Source organism: Dipteris shenzhenensis, chromosome 5 (assembly GCF_047967505.1).
Source record: "Dipteris shenzhenensis isolate YYH24624 ecotype China chromosome 5, Dip_SZ_1.0, whole genome shotgun sequence".
Taxonomy (NCBI): domain Eukaryota; kingdom Viridiplantae; phylum Streptophyta; class Polypodiopsida; order Gleicheniales; family Dipteridaceae; genus Dipteris; species Dipteris shenzhenensis.
The window spans coordinates 22,934,633-22,960,119 of NC_141600.1; the positions used below are offsets into that span (position 1 = coordinate 22,934,633).

A 25,487-nucleotide genomic window follows, 5' to 3' on the forward strand; every position below is an offset into this window, starting at 1 on the left:
GAGAAACTTTGGCCAAAGGTCCTTGGAGTTATGGCTAAAGAGCATGTTTAGTAATTCCTCCTCATTCACACGGATGAAATCCCCTCTTCTTCTAGTGGACCGTACATGGTCTCGAACCTGACTTGATGGCACAATGCCTTAAACTCATTATCATATCAGCTATTGCAGGGGACCAATCCAATGGGTGGTGGGCAGGTGGGATTTGGCGGCATAGGGAAAATTGAAGAGCAGCATTTATCAAAGAAGTAGCAAGGGTGTCATCAATATCAGCAAGCAAAGTTGAGAAGCGAGCGGCATAGGTAGAAGCTATCTTGTGGTCAAAGTGGATCTCTTAATAGGCGATGTGTGTGTGAGGGGATGTGCTTGGTGTAGAGTGTGATGTGGACAATCCAAAGAGGCTTGCTTATCTGTGGGGATTCGTCGGGATCCACCAGCCAGGCCTGAGTTATCTTATCGAACATATTCTAAATTGAGAAAGGGAAAGAAGGATAGCAAAGTGTGGAACAGTTTTTGTCTGTACAACTACCCGTGAGTGTTCATGAAACTTTTTCTAATGGTCAATTCTGAAAACTATTTTTTCTAATTCACTGATCCAAGCTTGAATATGAACTCTTGGCCCTCCTCTTGGTGGGAGGTAATCCCTCATTAGAGTCGTGACTTGTATGGAATAACACTTCCAGGGCTGGCATGAAAATTTATATCAGCTATTTGGATGTTTTTTGTCATACCTGCCACCCAGTTACCAAGTTTGAATTGTGGCTTATTTAGCTGTAATGATCTTTTGTGTTGAGGGCTTCCCTGCAAAGATTCCTTGACAACAGAGGACATGATCAAGCTTTTCAGAAAGCTCTGTATCTATTGGCTGGATTTTCTAGGGTGAGCTCCACAATCACTTGCTGTGGAGTTTTTTCTACAATTTTGTCCCTTGAGCTTAATTTTTCATATTGTTTACTGCAAGGATCCAGGTTCATCAAGGACCACAATTTTCATAGAGTTGGCTTGATATAAGGTTTCAACTATAAAACGTGAAAACTCTGTTCATTGTATGATTGACCGTTAATTGGAGCCTCATAACCACCTCATTAAAAGGCTTGGCGGATGAAGGATCCAGACCTCTAGAATGACCACGTTGGGCTACTATGGCATCCCTCCCAAATGGTTTCACGAGCGAAGAACTATCTTGTAATCAATACCAGCATCTGGCAGAAGTGGTGATAAACTTTAAAGACTTTAAGAATGTGCCAAAAGATACATAAAATTATGTCCAACAATAAAGGATCAGAACACATAGCTGAGAAACCTTCATCTACCCAACTTTCATATGAAGCTCAAGTGATCTTTTTAAGAAAATTTATTGCAAAATTTCAGACTTTTTTCAATGCGTTGTAAACAGGTTTATCTATCGACGTTATGCTTTGATAAAATTAATGAAGTATGAATCCATATGGCTGGACAAAGTAACTGTCAAGATAATCTTGATTTACTTGCCATGTACAAGGAAGTGAAACTCTTGAACATAAGTGCATCATAAGCAGGAGGAGATGTTGCATAATTGTACTTGTCCATGCATGTGGCTATCCATGCTATGCCAGTCATCAACAGAAGATCTATATTGGGAGAAATGAGGCAATAAGGGAAGCAGAAATGGATTGACCCAAGTGTATATCTGTTGGATAAGCATCTGGCTTCAGTGTCACATAATTATTAAAAGGTTGTCGAGTAATGGTCCTGTTCATTTATTGCGATCTTCCAAGTTGCTTTGTGTATTGGGAGATCATTGTGATTGCTCTGCGGAATTGTTTTAGAGAAAAGGATAAAAGGATTTCTGCAATGTGAAGTTTTTTTGTACCATTATGGTGTCAGCTTCCTAAAGCGGTCCTCATTCTATGCAGCTATGTGCCCTTGCGGACAAGTGAGCTACTGGAACAAGCGGCAAATAAGTCGTTGGAAAATTGTAAGTTTGTGCATCTCTCAACATTGATCAGGCTCAGGTTGAAAGCATTTCTAAGGCTTGCAATCTATTTGAGAGTGTAGGCTGTACCAAAAAAAATGGTTGTATAAGTTCAGGCTCAGGTTGGAAAGCATTTCTAAGGCTTATAATCTATCGGGCTGAATGGTTGTATAAGTTCAGACTTTTCATCTCATTTGACAAAAATTGACCCTTGCTAGGATTTAAATGCATATATGATCTGTCTAATGTATTTTGGCGGCTGGAGCTGCACAAAGTAGCAACATACCATGCACACAAAATCAAATAAGGACAAAGGGGACCTAGTTTCAGTTGGGAAACTGATATAAATGGAATATCCAAAGTGACCAGAAAAGAGGACAATCTTCCCTACAAACAAACTTTGGGACACTAAGACAGGCTATGGACAGTTGCCGATTATAATTTCTGTACCTAAACTACCCTTTGGTTAAAAGAATTCACACGATGATGCTTTCTCTGGATATTATCTGCTAAGGAAAATGTACAACTGTATAGCATGGGAATACAGTCTGGATAGAAGAGACCTGCAGAGAACACAAAAAGGGTTTGGAAAATCAAGCACCATCCACTTCAAGTGCTTCAAATTTAGTAATAACCTTACTCACATAAATTGCAGGATAATTTTAGTTTCCAGGATAGCTGTCCAAAGTTGTGATTCAAAAAAGAGGTGTCGAAGTGTCTTCCAAAGTTGCAATTTGATTAAAAGGTGTCCATAGGTCTTCTAAAATTGCAATTCTCTGGTTTCCAAGTCCAGGTGCCATAGTTTGATGAATTCGAATTGAAAAATGGGGGAGAAAATTGCAATTCAAAGTTGAAGTTCCAGGACATTTCCAAATTTTCTGTTTGCATGAATTGTTAGAGATTAACATCGAATGGGATTTCCAACCAAACCCAAACGAGACTTTGACCTAGTCCGGCAAGCTTTTAATGACTTGAGATTTGGTCGTGTTGGAGCATGCTCCATGGAGATAGATGCCCATGTCTCGCAGATGAATGCACAGTTTGTAGGCCACTTGATCCTCGTCATGTGTTACAAGGGAGGCCAAGTTTGGTACCATAAGGCTCTTTGTGGAAGCCAATGGTTTGTCCAAAGGAAGACTCTGAGTGGCATCACATTGAATGCATTCATAGCGCTTGCATGCATTGTAGTTTGAAGAAGAAGCAATTTGATGTCTGTCCAAATGAAATGAGGGAAAACAACCCTGTTGCCCTAAAATAGAGGAGATTTGAACATGTTAATGTTAAATGATCGAAGAAAAAGAGATGGATACTATTGTGCACTCAACTGAGGGAGCTTATAGATCACTATGTGCGTTCAACAGTGAATGGACTTGCTTCCCGGCCAAACGCAAACCACTATGCGCTATGGAAAATATATTAGCCCATAGGATACTTGCTGCTATTGGATCCTACTTTTAATGTATGGACACAAGCATGCATAAAACTTCATGCTCGGATCTAGACAAAGACATATTGCATGCGCGCGCAAGAGAGAGAGAGAGAGAGAGAGAGAGAGAGAGAGAGAGAGAGAGAGGGGGGGGGGGGGTCTTTGGAAGGCTTCATGGGCCTTTGAGACAAAGAACATCCAAATAATATCTCATACTAGCCGCCATGGCCTAAAGCAAGGCTCACTAGGGTCCTTGCTGAGTGTTGTACTAAGAAACTCAAAAAAACTAGCTAGAAGACTGAAAAGCTTGAGAGAGAGTAGGACATGCGACCAACTATTTATCATGGTGCCACGGTAGTCCTCCGAGGATCTGCCTCTGGGTCGTCTCTCATTGTGGTTGGGGGCATGGCCTTCGTGGTCTCTATATCCTGTGGGCCATCTCAAGAGTGATACTAAGGCTTTGATAGTTCCCTCGAGTAGAGCCAAGAGAGGCTGAACCTCCATTGTGCGTGCTCTGGTTGTCTTTGCCCTGTGTGAGGTCTTTGTGGCTCTAGCTCTATAGCTCCTCATTGCCTTTTCTGCTAACCCACTCTGCTAATCCTCCTCCTCCTCCTTCTCCTCCTCCCCCACTCCACTGTGTCTTAGTGTCAACTCAAATGTGCAGAGGTCTATGGCATGTCATTCTAGTTAGCTCAATCTCCCTTGTCACCGTCACCTCCTGTTGTCTGATAAGTCTCTCTATGTTGCCGTATCTCAATCAGGTAGAGAGTGATACGAATAAGTCTCTCTATGTTGCCGTATCTCAATCAGGTAGAGAGTGATACGAATCATAGTGGACTCGGCATGTCCATACGTAGTGCACTTTTGTCTCAACCGCCTCCAATGTGCATAGCATCCAGATTTGTTGCTCTCTATGCGTGCTTGTGGTTTTCCGTGTCTCAATCCTTAGTTGGTTTGAGAAGACCCATAGTTGCCTAATGGCAATCCTCGGTGCATGTGAGATTTGTCTGTCCTCTAGATACTTAGGGTTCAATAATCACTCTATTCTAGGATACTGTTAGGAAGTGATCATGATAGAATTTGGCCTTGGTGGTGAGCTCCTAATTCCCTCCCAAGTCTACGATGTATAGAGTTGGAGTAGATCCACTCGTAAGATATGGTTGATTCTTGTCTTGTGCGATTTCAGAAGGTGGAAACTCGTCCCCCCCCTCGTCTGTGACATATAAATAGGAGTAGAACCAAGCGTATGATGTGCATGCATACCTATCGTGCTAAGCCCTCTACTAGATAGTTTTCTAGATGACTCTAGTGCCAATCTCGTTAGTCTCCAGCTAGGCAAGGCCCAAATCCGATGGCAGTATGTCACTATCTAAAAAGCAGCATTGATATGGAGTGGTGTCGTGGTAAACTCTGCGTGTACTATCTAATGAGGGAGTGAAGGCTTACTCCAAATCATCTGAGATCCCATAATCACCTGCAGCATCTCATGTCTCCACCACTCAGTCACCGAGAGACCATCCCCAGAAGGGTACTGGATATATGGCTATTGGCCTAACCAAGGTATCAATCAACCATCCCTTTGTTGAGGGATCCCAGAAATGTGCTTGAAAGCACTATCGCTCTAGTCGAGTTAGAGCCTCTTGACCTCTCATAAGATGTGCCCTAGCTGCACGAGTCATGTAAAAACTGGTCTTGCGAAAATCGCCCCCAGGTAAGTGGAGGATTGCACGATCTCCAAGCGGCCCCCCCCCGGTAAGTGAAGCTATGTCAATACTATACTGCCCATGAGGTGTCGAAAATCATGACCATGGTCTTACCAAGATTGACTATCAAGTCTCTCTCCTTGCAAAACATTTATTGGGCCTCTAGATGTCATTGCAAGCCTACTGCTGATCATGCCAGTGAGCAATGACCCTAAATCTCATTTGCATTAAAGGTTTTTCCCAAATTGTGTGGAACCCATGTGGTAATTTTATTGTTTATTACATCTCAAAATGCTTGTTGAATACAAAAGATTTCACATTCTTCAGGCTGATCCTTTTGTCCCAATCACCTGAATTTACATAAACTTTCTAAGACTGTAAAAAGATGATGATGAATTTGCCAAAACAGAAAGAAATTTAAAATTTTTTGAGGAGGAGAACAGGAAAGCTTGATGGCTGATTGTAGTTGATGTGCAGCTTCTCCTTTTATCAGCTCCACTCCACGATCAAAAGGAGTTGCCAATCAGATAGTTCTTCTCAGCTATAGCTCCAAATCTCGTCTTGAGCATCTTGATATCATGTCGGGACCAAAAGTAAGCAAGTGAATGGAGAAACAAGCCGGATTTCATTAACTTTTTCTCACAATTTCGATAGTGACAGCATGCACAAATTGTGTGGAAGGAATACAAAGGACTAGAGACAACTAGACCTTTGTAGTACAATTTTTGATAATGTAGCAGGGCCATGCTGCAAGTCACAAATATTTATGGTGGATGAACCGAGAGACAAGCAGCATTGCCATTTGTTAAATTATTCCCAGTAGAAAAGATCTTCACCTATTCTTACAGTGTGGAAAGTTTTGCCATGCTTGTGAACTCATGTGAGTCTTTTAGTTGCTTATACTTTGTGTTTGATACTTATCTAATGATGTTTCTTTGTTTTTTGTAGTGCTTGCTGAAGAGGGAGCAAATGCCGTGGCAGATGCAGAGTCTGAGATTATGGGCAGCTTGAACACGTATGGCTTGTAAAATTGGGTTAAAAAAAGTTATGAGTCATTTTCTAATTTCAATTAAAGAACCTTGAAAGTTGATGTCGTGTTTAGTGTGGCAGGCATGTGCGTTTGGTGGTTGCAACGCTAGGAGGAAGTTATGGAGCAGCTTCAAGGAAAGGGAAGTGGAGCAAGTTACATGCTGGTATCTCAATTTGGTTGTCACAAAGCAAAGCCATAGGTAAGAGTGCTTTCTTCCTTATATTTGAGTTTTATAGCATCAATATTGTGATTACAAGGCTTAGTTGAACCATACGAATGACCTTTGTCTGTACCTACTTACGTATTGCTTTGTGCATGTTTCTATATGATTGGAAAAGTTGTATGGGCCATTGTTGTTGTGCTATTGGTAGGAGAGTATACGGTGTGAGAAGAATCTGGATTCTACAATGAGACAGAGTAAGGGTGTATCTAGGGAGAAATGGCTGTCTCTGGCAAGCCAGGTGTTCACCAGAGTATTCTTGAATAGAGTTGCAACTTTTAGCAAGGAAGTTTTATACAATTATGGTATTGGATCAATGCCCTTTAAAAGTCCAGAAAGCAGCCGTGTTGGGCCTTCTCTACGAGGGGTGAAGATGCGATCCATGTGGATTGATCTCGTCTGGAACTTGTCCACCCAATCACTCCCATGCCTGCACTATGTGCATTATCACAGATGTGTATCTGAAGAGCTGATCCATAAACCTTGGCCATCCAATGACCATCCATGATGATCTAGTCGGTACCTGCATCCATGGGATCCCCTACGAAACAGGGTTCTTGATAGGACGTGGATCTCCTTTCTGGAAGCTTTGTCCAAAACTCTTTAGAGATATTGCTATGGAGGATACTTACAGGTTTTGTTCATTTTCTTCTATTGCACTAACAACAATCCTCTTTTCTAGTCTGTTCCTAAGCAGGGTGTCCTTGTTTGGTCTTGATGCCTATGCACTCGTCAGCATACGCTATATCTACCTCATATTGAAGGTCCCCATATGCTGTCCATTCCCTTTTGTCTCTTTGCTCAAGTAGGGGTAGAGGCATATATGGTTGGTTTTTTGGGGTTTTAAAATTCCAATTTATTGTGTTTGTTGTGTTGTGGGTTTGGTTGAGTAGAAATAGAAGGTGAAAATCGTGATGCTTTGCTAGGATGGTGAAAGGTCACCCTTGTCAAAGGAATGCATCAGTAGTCAAATGAGAAATAAAGTGTCAAATCATGACAGTTCATGGCTGATGACTTCGTTGTCTAGTTGTCATAGTTTTTGTTGTTGCACTTGGGTCATAGTTTTTGTTGTTTGGGTTGGGATCTTATAGCTTGAAGCCAGGGTCCACTGGAGTAGAGATTGGCTTGCAATCCTCAAACAGAAAACGTTCGAGGAGCTGTAAAAAAAAAGGACTGTGTGATCATAATACCCCTCTCAACATGAGCAAACTGAATGCCCAAATAATAGTGCAGCTGTCCCATGTTTGACATTTCAAAAGCTTGCTGCAAATCAGCCTTGAAAGCTGCAATATGCTGAGTATCAGGGCCAGTGATCAGCATGTCATCCACATATAAAATCAGCACTAAAAAATCAGATCCACTCCCACGGACATAAAGAGTGGGCTCTGTTGGGCTATTCTGAAAACCAAGGGACAGTAAGTGTGCATGAATTTTAGCATACCATGCCTTGGGGGCCTGCTTCAAACTATAAAGGGCTTTTCTCAGCCGGCATACCTTGTTTTCAGAGCCAACAACCTCAAAGCCAAGAGGTTGTGTCACATAAACTTCTTCCTGCAGATCCCCATGAAGAAAGGCAGTCTTGATGTCAAGCTGGTGCACTTGCCAATGGTGATGGGTTGCAATGGCAATGACACATCTGATAGTAGTAATCCTGGAAGTAGGAGCAAAGGTCTCCTCAAAGTCAATGCCTTGTTGTTGGGCATACCCTTTTGCAACAAGACGGGCTTCTTCCTGCAGATCCCCATGAAGAAAGGCAGTCTTGATGTCAAGCTGGTGTACTTGCCAATGGTGATGGGTTGCAATGGCAATGACACATCTGATAGTAGTAATCCTGGAAGTGGGAGCAAAGGTCTCCTCAAAGTCAATGCCTTGTTGTTGGGCATACCCTTTTGCAACAAGACGGGCTTTATGTCGATCTATGCTGCCATCAGATTTCCTTTTTAATTTGTAGACCCACTAGGTACCAATGGCATGCTTGCCAAGAGGTAGATCTACTAATTCCCGTGTGTCATTTTTGGCAATAGATTTTAGCTCAGCTCTCATTGCATCGATCCACTCTTTGCTGTCAAAAGCATCTTTATGGCATAAAGGCTCTTCATTGCAAGCTGTAGCAAGGAGTGTAAAATCAAGAAAGTGACCATGCATCTGTCTATTCCTTGATCTTGTCCGTGTCACGATCTGTGACGTAAACCTTTCTCTATATCTTAGACTTATGGATGGTTTGATGAATGGACTTGTGGAAGCATATGCCCTTTCGACGGGACACTTCCTATGAGGCACAACCCTTCACAAGAGACATTCTATTGAAGAGACACTCCCATTGTAATGTACCCTCTCATCAAGGGTCACATCCTTCACAAGGGGTACGCACCTCTTCATACACATACACTTTGGAGTACACACCTTTTCATGTGTGACTCTTCACTCTCTATATAAGAGAGGCCCAACTATATGGATGACACACTACAAACACTCAAGCAATACAAATATTCCTTGTTCTCTGCTATTTTCAGTCTTCTTTCTGTTCCTTAGCACATTTCTAAATATAGTAAATCTAGGATTTCTTACAGTGGTGTCAGAGCAAATTTCGCTCCTGCCTATAGGAAATGCCCCCCACCTTCTAGCGCCTATCTCATACATCTTTTTCCGCTAGAAGGATATCCACGCACGTTGTGCATGGAAGAGATGGAGAGAATGAGCGTAAAATTTTTTAGCACCAACCCCACCTAAAGTCATCAGTGGCCTCTCCGTCTCTCTCACATCACGAGTTGATGTGAATGGAAACGACAAAAATCGTGTCTTTTGATGTGCTTGGGCTGTCCCAAAACCAAGGGACGCACCTTTTCCACCATCCGACACACCTTTTGATGAAGAGTTTCTGACTCCTCACCCAAGGGACACACCCCATCGTGGAAAAAAGGACATCTTTTCGTGTGGGGACACCCCTTTTTAAAACAGGGTAACACCCCTTCATAAAAAGATACACCTATTCCAAGGGTCACACCCCTTAGAATAGGTACACCCTTTGGCACCAAGCACCACCCTACAAAAGGGTACCTAGAGGGCCTAAAAAGGGCAACCAGCCCTAAACCTAAGGCCCAACTCAAGACTAATCTTACGTTCAAGTAACCCAGCCTTTATTTTTTGGGAAAAGCAATGCCTAGTAGTTATTGCAACCTTCGTAAATCGGTTCTTGGCGTCTCGTAAGTCGCGCCTTCTTCTCGAAAGTCGCGCCTGCTGTTCCATACAGTCTATTATGTTGATTCTGCCCCTCCCTTGCCGATTTCTTCTTGCCAGCCCACGCCAAGCCCACTTCAAGCTTGCCGTTTTCTGTTTGCAGCCTTGTGCTCAGCCTTTGGCGGCCTTCCATAGTCACGCCAATCATGCCCTCAACCTTCTATCTATTGCCAGCCTCTGCCTCAGCCCTGGATGCGTTCCATCGCCCTGAAGAGTGAAAGCCTGACGCCCATCTCTGCACAGCCTGCTAGATCTCTTCACCTCGCCATCTCAGCCTGCGAACAGAGGCCTTGTTGTTCAGCAAATTCCCTCAGCCAGCCCCTCTTGTACAAGAAAACCTCGCCTCTACACAACAGATCGAGATCCTGTGTGGTTCGTGGTTTTGCTGGCAACATCTTTCTGCCCACAACCGGACTGTTTGGTCACTGAATTGCCTCCCTCTACAGCAAACCCTAATCTCGAAACTTGAAGCCTGACATCAGGACCTCCTTCAACTCGCAATTGATGCTATACTTTTTCCAGCCCGAAGCCCACCGCTGGTACACGCTTTTCAGCAGAGTCGGGCAGCTCTAATCTATTTCAGGTGGACTCTTTCCATTCTATTTCTAAGGATTCTCTTTCATATTGTTATTTGCCGCTCATTATCAAATTACAGCAAATGAAAGCCTCCTCCTTAAAGCATGGAAACCCCTGGTAATGCCCCAGTCCCTTAAAGGACACCTGAGGCATCATCTATCACACAATATCGTGTTCAGATTGCACAACCAGCCCATTTCGGAGCTTTTGCATCGTGGGTCTTCTGTGTCACGTGCCCTTCCAGTGACTTTGACCCCATCCTATACCTTCTTTATGAGGCACCTCAATTACATTACTTCCTCAGCACAGTCTAGGTTGTGTTTCACGAGACACGTAGATACCCAGAACCGGATATTCCTCACGAGTTTTCCTCAGCACAGTCTAGGTTGTGTTTCACGAGACACGTAGATACCCAGAACCGGAATTCCTCACGAGTTTGCTGTCCATATTTGGAGAGACTTTTATCCCTTAGCTTCAGCATCTCTAGGGTACTCTCCACCTCCTTCAGCTCCCAGATATCCTCCTGCACAGGTTGTACCTTCCCCAAGACAGTATTTACACTCTGAAGGTACTCCTTATCCTAGATATCCTCCACTCCCGACAGCAGCTCCTTATCCCTTCTGAAATCCGTGGACTCTGCAACCTACCCCTGTACTCTCACGAGTAGTAACACCCACTTCAGCATCACCAGTATTACCTCAGACAGGACCTCCTTTACCAGATTTCCACGGGTGGTTCCATCCTGCCTCGCCTGCCCCCTCCAACATGAGCAACCTCAGGGAGGAGCCTGGATCTTCTTCCAAGAATGGTACAAACTAGAGCGCAGGTTTGTGCTCTTCTCACAGGGACCTCAAATATGTCGCAACGCTCGCATGCAACCTCTCCGGAGATCAGCGACTCAAGTCCAAAAAAGACCCCTAAAGTCAACTTACAAGGCGAAGCACTACTTCAACTTCAAATTTCCCAGCTTCAGGACAGCATCTCCGACTTGGTCCAGAAAGTCTAACAACTCCAAGATTCTCACAGTACCACACATACAGAGGATGACGTGACGCCACCAGACAACTATGTGGACTCGCTCCCACCTGAGGTAGAAAACACTGAACTCCGTGCCCTCTACCGCTTACTCCAAGAACTAAAAGACTTGACATTAAACTTCCGGAAGCCTACATTGGTCAACGAAATCGCCGAACAGTTGACCAATGGCTCGCAAAACTGCGCATGTACTTTGATACTGTTGACCTCACTGAAGGCAAAAAGATTGCCTTGGCAGCATCCCTCCTCAAGGATACAGCTTTCCTATGGTGGCAACGACGCTTAAAGGACGGCAAAAGTGTCTTAACTTAGGAACGTTTTGAACACGTGCTCCGTAAGCAATTCATACCTGTCAATGCGGACTTCCAAGCACGTTCAAAACTCAGACAGTTGGAGCAAACATGCTTCCTATCTTTCGACATCTCTCAGTTCACCACATTGGTGCTGGAGATTGATGGTTTAACTGATGATGATTGCCTTCATGCTTTCATCTCAGGCCTAAACTCCTCGTTACGCATTGATGTCCTCAAAGAAACATCACCACCACAGCTAGCGCTATTGCTTATGCAGAGCGCATTACCAATTTCCAAAACACAGGGAAGCATAGTGCTAATAGAACACGGAACTCTACTATGGCCAAAGGTGCTCGCCCTCAAGATAACCCCAAGTTTAGAAAACACTCGAGTAATCAAGGTCAGCAACAGTCTCAAGGTCCCCATAAGTCTTAGAAATCGTATGCTGGATCCCAACAGAAGCACTCCTCCAAGGATTGCGCCTCTTCTTCTTCACAAAGTCATGACGGTCATCCCCAACATAAAGGTGCAGCCACTGACAAGAAGAACAACTCCAGCACAAAAGGACTTTGTACCATCTGTACAGGCGACCATAGATGGTTCGATTGTCCCAAGCGACCAAAGCAAAATTCCAATATGGAACCTAACACTTCCCAAACAAAAGATGCTACCCCAACATAAGACAAGAAAGGCAAAGCTGTTCGAATGGCAAATACCATCCACATGAGCCTTGCCAACAACCCCGAACCTTCCTTGGCCACTCCAGTACTTTGTGTCCAAGGATCGATTCGTGGAACAACGGTCACTATCCTCATCGACATTGGTTGCTCTCATAACTTCCTAGCTAGTTCTATGGTCAACAAACTTCGGTTGACCACCAGTCCTAGTCTCATGGACTATCAGATTGAACTCACAAATGGAACTACCTTCTTGTGCAACACCAAGATCAAAAACTTGTCTTTTCGCATCCAACATTATACGGACAAGTTGAACTTCGACATCATGCCTCTTTCTTGGTACGATGTCATACTTGGACAACAGTGGCTCTACGACTATGATCCATCAATTAGTTTTCGGAGCCATACTATCCAGTTTGTCCACCAGGGAAAACTTATTGAGCTAACTGATTCTAGGGACTCTCCTTCAACACCAGTTGCCTTTGCCCTACAAGTAAAGAAGTGGGTTCGTAAACGTCAAGTAAAGACTTCACTTCTGTTGGTTACGGTAGTAGAGGAGACACCAACAAAGGATCCTCCTGAATACCTCAACCAATCTTTTTTTCAGCCCTACCTGGATATTTTTCCACGGGAATTGCCAAAGCAATTACCACCTCGACGACCAATGGATCACCCAATCGAACTTATTCCTTGCAGTAATCCACCGTCGAAACCTCCTTATCGGGTTTCTTACACTCAAAGTAAAGAAATCCAAAGACAAGTGATCGAACTACTCGACAAAGGTCACATTCGGCCCAGTCGCAACCCTTTCGGATCTCCTGTACTACTTGTGGAAAAAAAGAATAAGTGAATGCGCCTCTGCATCGTCTACCGAGCCCTCAACAAGCTCACTATCAAAAACAAGTATCCATTGCCTCGCATCGATGATCTCTTCAATCAACTTCTACATGCAACACAATTCTCAAAGATTGATATTCGTTCAGGTTATCATTAAATTCGCATACGAGAAGGCGATGAGTACAAGACAGCTTTTCGAACAAAGTATGGACACTATGAATGTTTGGTCATGCCTTTTGGGTTAAAAAATGCCCCAGCCACATTCATGACACTAATCAGGCCTTTCCTCGATAAGTTCGTCATCGTTTACCTCGATGACATCCTCGTTTTCAGCAGATCCCTACATGAGCACAAACAACATCTTCACCAAGTTTTTGAAGTCTCCACGCAAATTCTCTCTACATCAATGTTGAGAAGAGTGAGTTCTTCAAGACACTCGAATATTTGGGACATGTTATTTCAGCTCAAGGCATCCCTGTGGATCCCAAGAAGGTCGAGGTAATCCGAAACTGGCCTACTCCTAAGAATGTTCATGGTGTCCGCTCTTTTCTCGGATTGGCAAACTTCTACCATACAAAGGTCTATCAGTTTTCCGAAATCGTAGCTCCTATGTCCGAATTATTGAAAAGCACATCAGTTTTTCAATGGCTTCCCGAAACAAAGTATAGTTTCCAACAACTCAAGCAAGTACTCACTACCACGCCAATTATGGCTATTGCTGACCCAAACCTTCCATTTGAGGTCACGACCGACGCTTCGGACATCGCTACAGGAGCAGTCTTGATGCAAGAAGGCAGAGTTATTGCTTTTGACAGCCATAAACATTCCGATATCCAAACCCGATACCCGGTTTATGATAAGGAGTTTCTTGCCGTTGTACATGCTTATCGCTCTTGGAAACATTATCTCATGGGAGCCGACTCGGTGGTCAAGACAGACCATCACTCTCTAAAGTATATCTTTACTCAGCCAGTCATGAACGCTCGACAAGCACGCTGGGTTGAGTTCTGGCCAACTTTCTCTCATTTCCAGCCCTCCTTTGCTCGCATTCAAAGCCTTTCATTGCTGTCCTTTCGGGCTACATCATTGGGTAAGCCATTGTTGCATTGGCTTTTTCCAATTTCTGCTTCGTTTGCATTTTGGAAAGGCCTCGTGTTGCCTTTGGGGATTTTTCTTGCAACAGGTACACCTTGGGACAGCAGAGTCTTTTGCAGACAAGCTTTGAAGCTTGGGCAGATTTTTGGCACTTGATTCTAAGAGGTTGCCTTTCTCCCATTTACTTTGCCAGTTGGTGCATTTGCCTTGTATTTCAGCTACCATGTCTGGTGGCAAAGATGATTTGTTTGGGCTGATTGGGGCCGATGACAAGCTTGATGGCACCAACTATCCCATATGGTCATACATGATGGAACATGTTTTGGTTGCCAAGAATCTATGGCATATTGTTTCAGGTTCTGAGGCCAGGCCTACACGCACTATTACTGGTGCTACACCTGCAGCCTCTGCTTCTTCAAGTGATGGTTCTACTGCTACAGCCAGGACTCGTGCACCTCCTGCTCTAGGTGCTTTGCCTCCTTCAGAGGAGCAAATTCAGTGGGATGGTCATCATGCCAAAGCACATGCCTTGATTGCTCTCTCAGTGAAACGGCTTATTATCTCTCATATTCGGTCTTGCAAGACAGCTAAGCAAGCATGGGATCAGCTTGCATCTTTGTATCATATGCGGAATGAGGCAAGGGTTGCCTATCTCCGCAGGCAGTTGAAAGAGTTAAAGCTTGATGAGGATGGTAACATGGATGCCTATCTCACTAATGTGAAGGATTTGAAAGAGCAGTTGGCCAACAGTGATGAGATTATGCCTGATTCTCAGCTGGTTTCTAAAACCCTTGATGGGTTGCCTGATCAAGGCTTTGCTACTACATTGAGGTTGGTTGTAGGAGGTGATGCCAATCATTTCTCATCTGACCAGCTTATTGCTCTTCTCCTTCAGAAGGAGCAAAGTCATATGAATGGCAATGCCACTATGGCTAGTAATCAAGCATTTGCTGCCCATCATAAACACAAAGGTAAAGGCAAGGTTTCAGTTGGAAAGCCCTCTCATTCCCATGTTGATCATTCACATGGTGCAAGAAGCGCATAGCATCTGAAAAGAAAAAGAAAGAGTCTGGTCTTACAGTATTTGGTTCTTCTAGTGCAGAAGATCGACATGAGTCCGCTAATTTCGCACAAGATTACCATTGGGCTTTCTTGGTTACATGTCAGTATAATCTTGATGTTCATGATGCGTGTATGGCAGTTTCAGATGGTCGTGATGCTTGGTTCTTTGATAGTGGTGCTAGCAAGCGCATCACTTCCTGCAGGAAGTTATTCAGCTCATTGGAGCTTGCATCTAAGGGGGGTAGTGTCACATGTGCCAATAATGCATCATATACCGTGAAAGGTACTGGGCAAGTTGCTCTTACTTCTGTCTCTGGTGGTATTGTCACTCTAGAGAATGTGCTTTATGCTCCAGGCATTCGTAAGAACCTCATTTCTATTTCAGCCATTGCTACATGTGGCTTTCATGTTATTTTTATGGTGTGAGATGTGCAGTGTATGATGTTACACATGCCTTTACCCTGGTTTTGACTGACACATTGTCTAGCGATCATTATAGACTTGATGCTTATGACAGATGTTCAAATGATGATGCTGCACTTGCCGATGCACATGCCTTTGCAATTGATTCTACCATGGCAGATACTCATTTGTGGCATGAGAGGTTTGGACACCTCAATTTTGGAGCCTTGGTGAAGTTATATAAGAAAGATATTGTTGTGGATCTTCCCAAAATGCATATGCCTACCAAACATGTTTGTGAACCATGCTTACTTGGTAAGATGCACCGTGCTGCATTTCCCAAGGATGGGAGAGCTGGTGCTTCACGTAAGCTTTATCTGGTTCATAGTGATGTTTGTGGATCCATGAGGGTTGCAGCTCTTGGGGGGTTCTACGATTTTGTTACTTTTATTGATGATTTCACCAGGTATACTTGGATTTTTGCATTGAAATCCAAGTCTGATGTTTCTTCATGCTTCAAGCACTTTATTGCCTTGGCTGAGAATGAGAGTGGGCTGCACATTGCTCACATTAATACAGACAGGGGGGGTGAATACACGTCGAAGGAGTTTGCTGTTTTTTTGGCTTCCCGTGGCATTAATCATCAATGCACTGTGCCTTATACTCCTCAACAGAATCCCGTGGCTGAGCGGAAGAATAGATCAACGATGGAAATGGCCAGATGCATGTTGAAAGGTAAACATTTGCCTAATAAGTTGTGGTTGGATGCGGTCATGTGTGCAAATTACATCTTGAATAGATGTCCTACAAAGGCATTGTAGACTATCACACCTTATGAGGCTTGGACGGGTCGTAAGCTTCACATTTCCCACATGAGGACTTTTGGATGCTTACCTTATGCTCATGTGCCTTCACAGAGATGCACTAAGTTGGATGATAAAGCTGTTAAATGCATTTTTCTTGGGTATAGTTTAGAGAGCAGGGGCTATAAGCTATATCAGCCCCGCACGGGCAAGTGTTTTGTCAGTCGGGATGTTGTGTTTGATGAATCTTCCACTATGTCTTTGCTGGACTGTCAAAAACAGCCCGTTGTTGATGCCCCATACATATTTGACAGCTTGATGCCTTTGTTTCCATCCGGTGCTCGGGATGATGTTCCATTTGAGGTTGTCCCTCCTCCATCTGTTGGTTATTTACAGCCACATGTGCATGCAGAAATTCAGCCTGATATGCCTATCATTGATCAGGATCATTTGCACAGGGCTCTTGACCAGGAAAGAGCAGAAATTCAGGAGCCTAAAAAGGTACCCCGTTGGCTCCTTGACACGTTAAAAGACAGCACACAAGACACTCCTCTGCCAGCCCGTACGAGAGCAGCTGTCCAGAAAGAGCATGCTAGTTTTGTTGCTTATGCTTTGGTTGCTACAGCATGCAATGAAGAGCCATTATGTCATAGAGATGCCTTTCAGAATGATTGTTGGATGAAGGCCATGCAAGCTGAATTGGATTCTATCCATCAGAATGACACTTGGAAGTTGTGTGATTTGCCTTATGGCAAGAATGTCATTGGAACTAAGTGGGTTTACAAGATCAAACAGAAAGCTAATGGTTGAGTGGACCGTTACAAAGCCCGTCTTGTTGCTAAGGGCTATGCTCAGCAGCATGGCATTGACTTTGAGGAGACTTTTGCTCCCACTTTGTTATTGCCTTTGCTGCCCACTTTCATTGGCAGATATATTAGCTTGATATTAAGACAACTTTCCTTTATGGGCATTTGCAGGAAGAGGTCTATGTTTCCCAACCTCCTGGCTTTGAGGTTGAAGGTTCTGAAAGCAAGGTATGCCACTTGAAAAAGGCTCTCTATGGATTGAAGCAGGCACCTCGGGCTTGGTATTCGAGAATTCATTTTCATTTGCTCACCCTTGGCTTTCAGAACAGCCCTACAAAGGCGTGGGACAAATTTGCTGATTTTAGTCCTTTATGTGGATGACATACTGATGTCACAATCCAAGTACCTTGGACAGCTTTTGCAGCGTTTTCAATTTGAGGATTGCAAGCTAGTATCCACACCATTAGAGACTGGTTTTCACTTCTCTTCTGAGGATGGCAACAGTATATGTGATGTCACTCTCTATCAACAGGCAGTTGGTTGTTTGATTCACCTATGCCATACGAGACTTGATCTACAATATGCTATCTCACAGTTGAGCAGATATATGCACAGCCCATCTATGCACCATTGGCATGCCGTGAAGCGTGTTTTCAGATATCTTAAAGACACTCAACATTTAGGCCTTCTTTATAGGGCTGATACTTCACTTGTCATGCATGGATTCACTGATGGTGATTGGGCTAGTTGTTCTGACACTCGTGTGTCACATAGTGGCAACCTATTTTATGCTTGGTACTTCATGTGTTTCTTGGTTTAGCAAGAAGTAGAGTACAGTTGCTACTTCTAGCTGTGAAGCTTAGTACGGAGCGGCTTTTACAGCTACAGTGGAGTGTGTTTGGCTTAGGAAGCTACTTGCAGATCTTTGTGCATGTCAGACTGCTCCTACCGTCATCTTCACTGATAGTCAAAGTGCTTTGGCTGTCGCGCAGAATCCAGTTTTCCATGCTCGCACAAAGCACATTGAGGTTCACTATCACTATGTGAGAGAGCGATAATCAGCAGGTGATATTGAGTTGTCTTATGTTCCCACTGAAGCCAACTTGGCAGATCTTTTTACGAAGGCTCTACCTCGACCTAAGTTTGAGGCTTTTCGGCAAGCTTTAAACTTAGTACCTTTTGTAACTTGATTTGTTGTACTGTGTATAGGCATAGGTTGCAACCATGACACTAGATATTTAGGTATCCTGAGCCATGTCGAGGATACTTCAGCCCATACCATGGAGGAGGGTTTGTAGGCTATCTCATGGGCTATCCATAGATGCCACTTATATCTTGGTATGAGCCTTGTAGGCCTAGTTATAGTCAGTTAGGACTATTGGTACAGTTAGTTTATGTACCATCTAGGTCTCAGTTAGGGTAGCTAGCCCTAGGGTTTTGTTATGTTGGCTCTCCCTTGAGCCTCCACACTTCAGTTTTGCAGCAATCTATTACAACATCTCGTTTTTCTCCATTGTGCTTCCATTTTTGAGCTTCCATTGCTTCCAACACCCAACACTGTGAATGTAACTTGGCAAAAGCTCTATAATTTAGATGACCCATTCTCTCATGCCAAAGATGAGTTTCAACAAGCTGTGAATTTGAAATAGCAAATGCTTCAATAGAAAGTGCATTTGAGTGATAATCAAGGCGATAAAGCCCCTTTTTCAAAGTGCCAGTGAGAACTATGGCATTGTCATCATGAAGATCATATACTAGGCATTTGTATCCATCAAAAATCATTCTGAAACCTGAAGTGGCAATTGCTGAAATTGAAATCAAGTTGACTTCAATTCTAGGCACAAAAAAAACATTTGTCAAAGTGACAGGATGGCTTGAAATGGATGTGAGCTGCACATCTCCAATTCCTTTTACAGCATAGGAAGCATTATTAGCACATGTGACAGTCCCCCCTCGAGGTGCATTAGCCAAGGAATGAAACAACTATCTGCAAGAGCTTACGTGCTTGGAAGCACCACTATCAAAATACCAAGACTTAGCATCGTTAGCAAAAAAGAATGCATCAACTTTGGAGGGATCAAAAGAGCAATGGACAGCCCATGCCCAATCATCATGGAGAGCATGTGCATGTGAGGCATCTGCTGGCTCATGGGATTCAATTGCATGTGAGGCATTTATTGTCAATCCTGCTTTCTTCTTCTCCGAAGCAATGCGCTTCCTGTATTCTGAAATTTCATGCCCTGGCTTGTGATAATAGTTGCATCTTTTCTTCTTTGACTTATCTGCTGTATTTTGAGATACATTGGAGGAATTGCTACTGTTAGGCACATATTTAGGCTTGCCCATAGGCTTGGAAGCCTTGCCTTTTCCTTCCTACTATGAAGCAAATGCATGATCATGAATAGTAGCTTGCCTATTAGCTCGACTTTGCTCTTCTTGCAAAAGCAACGTGACTAACTAATCAAATGAGTAGTGATCAGGATTTCCATTGGCCACAAGTCTAAGGGTTGTAGCAAACCCTTGATATGTGTCTGGCAGTCCATTCAATGTAGTGCTAACAAGCTGAGAATTAGGCACCACTTCATCAATATTTACAAGTTGCTCCATGAGGTCCTTGACCTTTGTTAAATATGTGTCCATTGAGTCACTTTCCTGCATGCTGAGTTCCTGCAATTGTCTTCTCAAATATGCAACCCATGCTTCATTGCGAACCTAATAAAGAGAAGCTAGCTTATCCCAAGCAGCTTTGCTGTCTTGCATGACGATGTGTGGAATAATGATTCTCTTGCATGATAAAGCAATACATGAGTGTGCATTTGCATTTCTGGAGTCCCATCTGATTTGATCCTAAGTAGGAGTAGTGACAGGAGTACTGGGGAAAGAAGAATCAAGAGGATTCCCCCTTGGAGGAGTGCTAGCAGTAGGGGCAGCCACTTGAGCATTGGCTGGCCTCAAATCAATACCTGAAACAATATTCCAAAAGTTTCTTGCAACTAGAATATGCTTCATGAGGTAGGGTAGTTGGTGCCATCCAACTTATCATCTTCACAAAGAACGCCAAACAAATCATTATTGTTGCCAGCCATAGTGCCAAAAAATGCAAAGCAAAGAGCACAAACTAACAATATCCAATACAAGTGCAAAACTGTCCACAAGCCTCAAGGCTTTCAACTGCAAAGTGCTTGGAATCAGCTGTCCACAAAGGTGCACTATCTGAAGGTATATTCCTGCAAATAAAAAATATCCAAGGCAACACAAGGCCTTCCAAGGGCAGCACAGGACCTTGCTTTGTTTGCAATGAACGAGAATTGCCCAAAAAAGAGAGGATAGTGTGCAGGAGTAATTTACCTCAGAAAAATAGTCAAGAGAGAAACCAAGGATGAGCTGGCAATGGAAAGTACACAGCTTGTGTGAAATCAACTGTAGAGCTGTCCCGAGCTTTGGAAAATGCAATAGAGAGCTTCAAACAGCCAAGGGAGTCAAAGGGTGTCAAAAGCCCTTTGATTTTATACAGATTTCAGTGAATTGCAGCTGAAGTACTTGAAATGTGGCAAAAGCCCCTTGTTGGAAAGACCTTTGAAGAAGTCAGGAATGTCTGGATTTTGACAATGGACAGCAGCAGCTGCAGCTCCCGCGTAGGTATGGACAGGTCTGTACAGATGTACGGCAGTACGACAGACTAGAGCAATGTCATACAGTTGTACGGCGAACTAGAAATCTGCTAGAGGCGGCTTTCTTGACGTCGACTTGCAGTTAGGGGGCAGTCCCGAAATTAAGTCGCCAATGTAGGCCATCTTTTGGTGGTTCTAGTGATGCCCTATAGGCCATGGTATGTGCCTTGTAGGCATAAGTGTAGGCACTTATAGTGTTAGTGCCTTCTATGCCACATAGGACACTTAGTCCTATGTGACACCTAGGACACTTAGTCGTAGGCCTAGGTACAAGTACTTTGTACTTGTGTTTTTCAACCTTATCTAAGTTTGACGCGACTTCTCTTTCGACTCGTCTTGTACCTGCACTCTCTCTCTCTCTTTGACTCGTACCTTCAGTGGTATCAGAGCGGGTATTGCTCTAGCTTTTCAGCTCTCCTCAGCCCCGAGTCCTCTATTGCTCATCGGAGAGTTTTCTGCCCTGCTGGTCGACACATTCCCATATTTGGTTCGAGGCCCTTCAGCGCTATGTGCTCCGTCGTACCTTCCGTGTCGTACATACCTTCAGTGCTACGTACATTCAGTTCGTACCTGCGCATTGAGGGTCGCCGTAATGAAATCGCCGTACGTATACTGAAGTCGTGCATCACAGTACACTTCGCCGTACCTTCAGTGGGTCGCCGTACTGAAATCGCCGTACGCCGTACTCGTACTCTGCGCCGTACTCTGCACTCTTCCGTACGGTCGTATCTACAGTGGTACCAACCTACAGATCAGCCGTACCAGCTTCCTGTACATACGTACCTTCACCACAGGTTCTGTACCTGTTTTAGCATTGGCTGGAATCAGGTCCTTGGTCTCACTGTAGTCATCTACAGACATTTGCAGATTTGGGGCTTTTGCAAGACATTGGAAAATTTGGGGTTTTCATTTTTTTCACCTCCTTTAATTGCAATTTCTTGCAAGAAATTGGAGTTTTGGGACTTGTTCTGCAATTTCTTGTTTAGATTGCAATACATTGGGTCAGATTGCAGGACATTCAGTTACATTTGCAGGACATTGAGTCAGATTTGCATACATTGGGTCACACTTGCAAAATTTCAGCAAAATTTGGGGCTTTTCTGAATTTGCCCTCTTTTTGGCCTATTTGCCCTCAATAAATTTGGGGCTTTTGCCAAATTTGCTTTTTTTGCAGTGAACAAGGTTATTACAGTTGCTATGGCTGGGAACAATCAAGATTTATTTGGAGTTCTTTGTGAAGATGATAAGTTGGATGGCACCAACTATCCGATGTGGTCTTATCTCATGAAACATATTCTTGTTGCAAAGCATTTGTGGAATATTGTTTCTGGGGCTGATAGGAGGCCAGCCAATGCTACAGTGGTTGGTTCTACTGCTGCACCTTCTGCAGGTGGTACTCCTCCTGATGCCTCTTCCTCTAGCACTCCTGCTGCTGTTCTTCCAACTCAAGAACAGTCAAGATGGGATGCAAGAGATGCAAATGCACATTCATGCATTGCTTTATCATGCAAGAGAATCATTATTCCATACATCTGGTCTTGCAAGACAGCAAAGGATGCTTGGGATAAATTGGCTTCTCTATATCAGATTCGCAATGAAGCTCGTGTTGCATATTTGAGAAGGCAATTACAAGAAGTGAATATGAATGAAGGTGAGTCAATGGATGCATATTTGACAAAGGTCAAGGACCTCATGGAACAGCTTGCCAGAGCTTGTCAGTACTACATTGAATGGACTACCAGATACATATCAAGGGTTTGCTACAACCCTTCGATTAGTGGCCATGGGTAATCCAGACCACTATTCTTTTGATCAGCTAGTTACTTTGCTTTTGCAGGAAGAGCAAAGTAGAGCTAACAGACAAGCCATTATTCCTGATCATGCATTTGCTTCACAGCAAATAGGAAGAGGCAAGGCTTCCAAGCCTATGGGCAAGCCAAAATCTGCGCACAGCAGCTGCAATTCCTCTACGCATAGCAGCTGCAATTCCTCCCATGCATCTAAAAATACAGCAGATGAGGGAAAGAATAAAAGATGCAACTATTGTCGCAAGCCTGGACATGACATTTAAGAATGCAGGAAGCGCATTGCTTCGGAGAAAAAGAAAGCAGGATTGACAGTTATTGCCTCACATGCCATTGAATCCCATGAGCCAGCAGATGCTTCACATGCACATGCTCTTCAGGATGATTGGGCATGGGCTGTCCATTGCTCATTTGATCCCTCCAAAGCTGATGCACTTTTTACTGCTAATGATGCTCAGTCGTGGTACTTTGATAGTGGTGCTTCCAAGCATGTCACATCTTGCAGACAGTTGTTTCATTCTCTAGCTGATGCACCTCGAGGGGGGACTGTTACATGTGCCAATAATGCTTCATATGCTGTAAAAGGAGTTGGAGATGTGCAGCTCACATCCATTTCCAGTCATCCTGTCACTCTGACAAATGTTCTTTTTGTGCCTGGCATTGAAGTCAACTTGATTTCAATTTCAGCAATTGCTACTTCAGGTTTCAGAGTAATTTTTTCTGGCTACAGATGCCTAGTATATGATCTTCGTGATGACAATGCCATAGTTCTCACTGGCACTTTGCAAAAAGGGCTTTATCACCTTGATCATCATTCAGCTGCACTTTCTATTGGAGCATTGGCTATTTCAGATTCACAGCTTGCTGAAACTCATCTTTGGCATGAGAGAATGGGCCATCTCAATTATAGAGCTCTTGCAAAGCTACATTCACAACAGATGGCAAATCATGTACCTCAGACTCACACAGTTTCTAAACATGTGTGTGAGGGTTGTCTTTTGGGTAAGATGCATCGATTTCCTTTTCAAAAGAATTGTCCAAAACTCTCACAAAGGAAATTGCAGCTACAACATAGTGATGTCTGTGGCCCAATGAGGACAAATGCCATTGGATGATACAAGTATTTCATGACTCTCATTGATGATTTCACAAGGTATTGCTGGGTATATCCTTTAAAGGCCAAATCTGAAGTTTTCTTATGCTTTCAGAGATGGCTGAATATGATTGAGAATGAATCAGGATGCAAGCTTGTCACCCTCAACACAGATAGGGGGGGTGAGTATATGTCAAAGGAGTTTGATGCATTTCTATCCTCACGGGGCATTATTCACTCATGCACTACTCCTTACACTCCTCAGCAGAATCCTGTTTCTGAAAGGAAAAACAGGTCCACAATGGAGATGGCTAGATGCATGCTTAAGGCCAAGTCTTTGCCCAATAAATTTTGGCTTGATGCAGTAATGTGTGCCAACTATGTGCTGAATAGATCACCTATGCGGGCATTAAAGACTATTACACCTTATGAAGCATGGAAAGGCAAGAAGCCTTGACTTTCACACGTGAAAGTTTTTGGGTCTCTTGCATATGTTCATGTACCATCTCAGCTGAGACATAAGCTTGATGACAAGGCAATCAAATGCATATTCATTGGTTACAGCCAAGAGAGCAGAGGGTATTGGTTATATCAACCAAATACTGGGAAGATTATTGTCAGTAGAGATGTGATCTTTGCTGAACATTCAGCTTCTCCTCTTGTGGACTGCAAAGCAAAGTCAGATATTGACATGTTTGATGCCTTTGAATCTTGGTTACCTCTACCATCATCAAAAGAGGATTTTCAGCAGCAACACGAGCCTCCTGCAGGCCCTCCACTAAGCAATAATCAGCCACCACCTCATGCTGATTTGCAGGTTTCTCTTCCGGCACAAAATGATCCCACTACTCATGATGCAGTCATTGAAGAAAGAGCTGTCAATAGACAGCAAAGGCAAGTTCCCAGATGGCTTCTTGACACATTGAGGGACAGCAAACAAGATCAGCCTTTTGTTGCCCAGACAAGATCAGGGAATAGACAGCATGGTCACTTTCTTGAGTTTGCACTCCTTGCTACAGCTTGCAATGAAGAGCCTTTGTGCCATAAAGATGCTTTTGACAGCAAAGAGTGGATGGATGCAATGAAAGCTGAGTTACAATCTATTGCCAAAAATGACACTTGGGAATTAGTAGATCTCCCACCTGGCAAGCATGCCATTGAAACGCGGTGGGTCTACAAATTAAAAAGGAAATTTGATGGCAGCATAGATCGATACAAAGCCCGTCTTGTTGCAAAAGGGTATGCCCAACAACAAGGCATTGACTTTGAGGAGACATTTGCTCCCACATCCAGGATTACTACCATTCAATGTGTCATTGCCATTGCAGCCCATCATCATTGGCAAGTGCACCAACTTGACATCAAGAGTGCCTTTCTTCATGGGGATCTGCAGGAAGAAGTCTATGTCACACAACCTCCTGGCTTTGAGGTTGTTAATTCTGAAAATAAGGTATGCCGGCTTAGAAAAGCCCTTTATGGTTTGAAGCAGGCACCCAGGGCATGGTATGCCAAAATTCATGCACACTTACTATCCCTTGGTTTTTAGAAAAGTCCCACAGAACCCACTCTTTATTTCCATGGGAGTGGATCTGATTTTTTAGTGCTGATTTTATATGTGGATGATATGCTTATCACGGGCCCAGATACTCAGCAAATTGCAGCTTTCAAGGCTGATTTGCAGCAGATTTTTGACATGTCAGACATGGGACAGCTCCATTATTATTTGGTCATTCAGTTTGCTCATGTTGAGGGGGGTATCATGATG

General features: G+C 43.6%; 1 protein-coding gene across 1 annotated transcript in view; it reads left to right on the forward strand.

Moving 5' to 3' along the window:
* SKL2 (shikimate kinase like 2) overlaps positions 1 to 25,487 on the forward strand; it is a 63,287-nt gene that overhangs the window by 11,070 nt on the left and 26,730 nt on the right. The window contains exons 4-6 of the mRNA XM_087375093.1: positions 1,893 to 1,954; positions 6,029 to 6,095; positions 6,191 to 6,309. Of these exons, the coding sequence (XP_087231219.1) occupies positions 1,893 to 1,954; positions 6,029 to 6,095; positions 6,191 to 6,309 (248 nt within the window). The remainder of the gene's footprint in view (positions 1 to 1,892; positions 1,955 to 6,028; positions 6,096 to 6,190; positions 6,310 to 25,487) is intronic.